Source organism: Myotis lucifugus, unplaced genomic scaffold (genome assembly GCF_000147115.1).
Source record: "Myotis lucifugus unplaced genomic scaffold, Myoluc2.0 scaffold_6668, whole genome shotgun sequence".
In the NCBI taxonomy this organism is placed as follows: domain Eukaryota; kingdom Metazoa; phylum Chordata; class Mammalia; order Chiroptera; family Vespertilionidae; genus Myotis; species Myotis lucifugus.
The window spans coordinates 3,478-8,377 of record NW_005877716.1 but is presented as its reverse complement, the minus strand read 5'-3'; the positions used below and the strand labels follow the sequence as shown (position 1 = coordinate 8,377).

At 63.6% G+C, this 4,900-nt stretch overlaps 1 protein-coding gene across 1 annotated transcript; it reads right to left on the bottom strand.

The window, feature by feature from the left end:
• Positions 1-615: 615 nt before the first annotated feature.
• Positions 616-4,126, bottom strand: LOC102430415 (NUT family member 2G-like; the record flags this gene model as incomplete). Its single annotated transcript, XM_006109178.2, has 6 exons — positions 616-809; positions 1,321-1,437; positions 1,825-2,069; positions 2,532-2,671; positions 3,138-3,266; positions 3,409-4,126. Coding segments are annotated over 6 exons (1,543 nt in total), but the record flags the coding sequence as incomplete, so codon positions are not given.
• Between the last annotated feature and the right edge of the window lie 774 nt (positions 4,127-4,900).

Genomic DNA, 4,900 nt, shown 5'->3' with positions numbered 1-4,900 from the left:
GTGGGGGGCACACCCCTCTGCTCCATCCTGGCTGCAGGGGGCTTCCTCCCACTCCCTGGGTCAGACGGGTCACACTTCCTCTTGCGAGGCTGTGAGGAGGGCACCAGCCCCAGAGCCAGTACTGGCCGCCCACAGACCCCGAGGTCGGCCCCTGGGCGGGGGGTCTTCTCAGCATGGACGGGGCCTCCCCCCAGAGCCCGCTTCTGAGACTTGGACGCTGCAGGTGCAGCTCGGCCTCGTCTCTGTCTCTGAAGGGACTGGGTCTGGGCGGCGCCCCGGGGCCCCCGACCTCCAGGGCGGGCCAGGTCCGAGGCGGGGACAGGACTCAGAGAGAGCGCGCAGGGCAGCAGGTGGCCGGGAGAGGCCCAGAGGAAGGCCAGGCTGCGGAGGTCCTCCTCCTCCTCACGGGGCCTGTCCACTGGCCCGCGAGTCTCCCTGACAGGAGAGGCCTCTCTGGGGACACAGGCCTCCCTGGGGTCCAGTGCACAGTCAGCAGGCCCGTGGCCCTGGGGAGCAGAGGGGGGGCATCGAGCCCAGAGTGGTGGGTGCTCCTGACGCCCCGCAGAGACAGCAGAAGCCTGGGGCCTTGGCCGGTGGGCACCTGCTGGGTCGCGCCTTTGCTGGTCCTTGAAGTCAGTCTCTGGTGGGCAGGCTTTGTCACTGACCCCCAGCTGGGGGCCACGGTCACGCCTCTGGGCATCTTGGCGGGTCGCAGACTCAGAAGGACTTGAGTCCCACAGGGGAGCACCGTGACTCGGGGGTGCCTGCACGCCCCCCTCCGTGGAGGCCAGCACTCGCTTCTCTACCAGCTGGGAGGAAGAAGGGACAGTGACTGGCGCTGCACACGTGTGTGAGGAGGAGGAGTGTGGGTGACGGGACAATGGCACTGGGGGGAGGAGGGGGAGGGGACACCGTGACTGGAATCCACCACAGTCATGTGTCTCTCCTCTGTCCCCTGTGCCATATTCCCAGCTTTGTGGCCCCTCCCCTTCTGGGCTCCCACGCCCTCCTCTCTGTAGCCCTCTCCTTGTCGTCCTGCCCTGCTCCCACCCAGGGCTGGCCCCTCGGCATGTGGTTCCTGCAGGCAGGGGTGGCATGGACACAGGGTGCGTCCTGGTTCTGGGCTGCGCCCTGCCCTGGTTTACCTGGGTGCGCCCTCCCCTGGCTCCCTGAGGGCCCCCACCCCCGATCTACCTCCCTCCCTCCTTCCCTGACTCACTAGGGCCTGTCCCTCCTCTAACTCCCCTGGGGTCCCTGGGTGCTATGGCTCACTTGGGGTCCCCCTCCCATCTCCCTAATGTCCACCCTCCCCTGGCTCACCTGGGCAGCAGTGAGCCCTTCTTCCTTCTCCAACTCCTCAGCTAGGGCCAAGGGATCCTGTTGTGTGTCTGGGGAAATTATTTGTTCCATGAATTGGGGGTGAATGACCGCCTCCACCTGGGACAGAAGGAAGTGTCTGTGAGCCCCTTGGCAGGGAGCAAACTGGGAGTCAGCGGGGCCTGGAGCACAAGTGGGAAAGCCAAGACCCACCCGTCCTCCTGCACAGGTGGGTGTTTTACTCCATCATGGTCATCAGGTGCACACACACACACACACACAGAAACACATACATGCACATACACACACAGGCACACCCACATGAACACAGCACACACACCACACACACACAAAGCACACACATGCACACAGACACACACACTCTCACGTGCCCAGCTCAGGAACAAAGAGCAGAGCCCAATCCCATCAGCCTGGGAGAACCCGGGTCTGGGTGCTGCAGCGCCTCCCTCTGGGATCTTATAGACCCGGAGCTGCCAGCCAGCCCACCTGGGTGACAAAGTCTTCCTGGGAGCACAGCTGGTCCAGGTAGCTCAGGAGATCTTCATCCTGCAGCCACTCCATTTCTTCATCTTCCCATCCTCCACCTGGCGCCCCCATGGGCGGCTCATCCATGATGTCCACGTCCTCCTGCTCGGCCTCAGGGGGGATCCCATTGTGGGACTCGGTCTCCCGGGGCAGCGGGGCTGTGTGGGCGCCCTGGGCGCTGGGTACAGCCTTCCTGGTAGTGCGCGCTGGGCAGAGAGGGAAGAGATGGGAGCGTGAGGGGATAAAGCTCCCACCTCCAGGGCATGCGATGCTGAGGGCAGTGTTCGGGGCATTAATATGGGTGCGGCTGGGTCGGGCCACCTGAAGCCTGTGACTATGTGAGGGGAGAGGCCAGAGGAAAGCACCCAAGAGAGTCATGTGTGAGGACATGTGGAGCCACCGAATCTCCAAGGGGCCCTGCAGCCAGCCCGCTTCTCAGCCGACTTCATGTGGGGCCTTTGACAGGGAGCGGGGGGGAGGGGATGAGAAAGTGGACAAGGTCCAGACCCCATTCAGACAAAGGGCCGCTGAGGCCCGACTCTCAGGGCTGTTTCCCTTGAAAGACCAAAGCCCCCCTGAAGGCGAAGGGCCCCTGTGGGTGGGACAGTGGCCTGCCCTAGGCCCTGTTGCCTTTGGCCATGGGCTCCAGTGGGAACGTGCTGGCCTACCTGGCTGTCCGCCCACCGCTGGGGCTGGGGTTCCCCGAGGATCAGGTCTCGGTGGGGCAGGATGGGGCTGGGTGTGCGCCCCCTTCTTCAACTGCAACTTCTGAAACTGCATCTGCTCCTCCGCCTCAAGCTCCATGAACCTGGGGGTAAGGGGGGCACAGCTGTGCTGAGAAGGAGGCCCTGGGAGCCCAGAAAGGCAGCAGCGGGTGGGGGGATGGGAGAGCCAGGGCCTTGGGGCTGTCAGGGCCCGGACACTGGGGAGGCAGGAGGCTGGCTGAGCACCTTCCTGCACAGCCCCTCTGGCTGGAGTCTGCCCACGGGGCGGGCACCTCCCCCAGCCTGTCCTGAGCCTTCATGTCCAGCCCAGGACGGGTCAGGGTCAGAGGAGGGGGGAGCTCCCGGGAGGTGGGACAGAAGCACCCACGCTCTGAAGCTGAGGGAGAGGCTTCCCCAGGAGAGAAGGGCCTCTGGGCTGCGGGGACCCTGTGCTGAGTGACACCCTCCCACCACCCTCCTCTCTGATGAGACCTCACAGCTGGACCCTGCCCCGCAGTCAGGCTCCCCACGCCCTACCCCCAGCTGTGGGGACCAAGGACCCTGACTCACTTTTCTGCCATCTCAGAATAGACCCTCCGGTCAAAGTTGCTCTTGCGCTGCCATTCCTGCATGGCCTGCCCTATTCCCTCCTCCAGCGTCATGGTGGGCCTCAGGAGGGACAGGGACCGGAGCGCTGGCCTGTAATGCCTCAGGGTCAGTCATGGCTGCAGCCTGGCCTCCACCCGCCTGCCCACCCCAGCTCAGTGGCGCCAGGTTCCCACCCCCACCCGGCAGGACTGAAAGCTCCAGGAGCGCCCCCTGCCCTGCCCAGTGCACTCACATGAGGAAGCAGCAAAGAGCTCCCGCATCAGGACTCTGGGGAAGGTGTCCCCGGGCCAGGGCCTTGAAGCACTGCCAACGACGGAAGTCCTCATACACACTCTTGGGGTTACAGGCGTCATCCAGCGAGGCCTTGGACTTGGAGGCGGCCAGGTCACCCTCCCTGGAAACCCCGTGTGGCCGTGGTCCAGGGTCCACTCGGGGGATGATGGGGGCCAGCTGGGCAGCTGGTGGTGGAGCTTGAGGAGGAAGGCCGGGACACCAGCCTCCATCGCCGTCCTGGGTGCCTCCAAAAGCGGAGGCGGGCATAATCGCCTCCACCGCAGTGGCTTCCAAGAAGAGGGGTGCAGGACACACAGCACCCCCACAGATGGCCCCTGGAGCACTCCCGTTGAGGGGGGCCTGAGTCAGGACAATGGTCTGAGTCTGGGAGGGCTGTGGTCGTCCCCCTTCTGACCTGACCTGGTCCATGATGTTACAAGCCCCAGGCCCAATGGGGCCTTGACCTGCATCTCCTGCCACCAGAGGTGTCCTGGGCAAAGCGGGCAGCACCAGGGGGCGGCCAGGAGGGAATGACGGGGTCCTGAGGGGCGGCAGGTGCTGCTCCCAAGGTGGCCGGTGTGCGGGGCCAGTAGTGTGTGAGGGAAAGGGCTGTGCCGTGAAAGGAGTCATGGAGGCACCAGGCTTCAGGGTCACATCCGCTCCCAGCACTGCAGATGCTGTTGAGAGAAAGGAAAGGGTGAGGGGAGGAGGAGAACCAGCAAACAGCACTGAGGCGCTCTGGGCCCCTGTAGCTACTGGGGAATCAGAGCTGTGAGTCTCCCAGGGGAGGGCCATTGGGATGGGCAAACTGCGGAGGTGGCAGATGTCCTCAGGTCACTGTCACGCTCTGACTTCCAGTTGGGATTTATTCCATTGGAGAGCTTGCTCCCCAGCGCCAAGGCTCCCTGACCACTGTCTGCGAGAAGAAACAGCCCCAGCCAGCGCTGACCCTGAGTGCCGCCCTAAGGATTCCCTGGCACCGACCCTGCCAGCCTCAGGGCATGGCCCTGGGCAGCAGTCTGCTCTGGGGGCAACGACCCCAGGCAGACCCACTCTGGTAGTGACCTTCTCCAAGGCAAGTTCTAGGCACCCAAAGGGCCTCTGAGAACAGGCCGTGTCTGAAATATTAGGGCCCCATCTGCTCCTCAGTCTTCCCTTTTCTCAATAAATCACCCCCTTTCTGTCCTGGGCTTGCACAACAACACAGAAACACTTGAGTAATGTCTCTCCACAAGAAGACACAGGAGCCCCTATCTGACCCTTGAACGCACTGACCACCATGCACATGTGTGTCAGAACCAACAGTGAACACTCAACACAGGCCAGGTCCTGCCACTTGGCCCCAGCGCTCAGACTAATGGCCCCTCAGGAGCTTGTCATTTCACAGCCAGCAATGTCTATAGAGGGTTAGAGAAGAACCACGGAATGTGGCAAAGTGGGGCTGTCGGTAG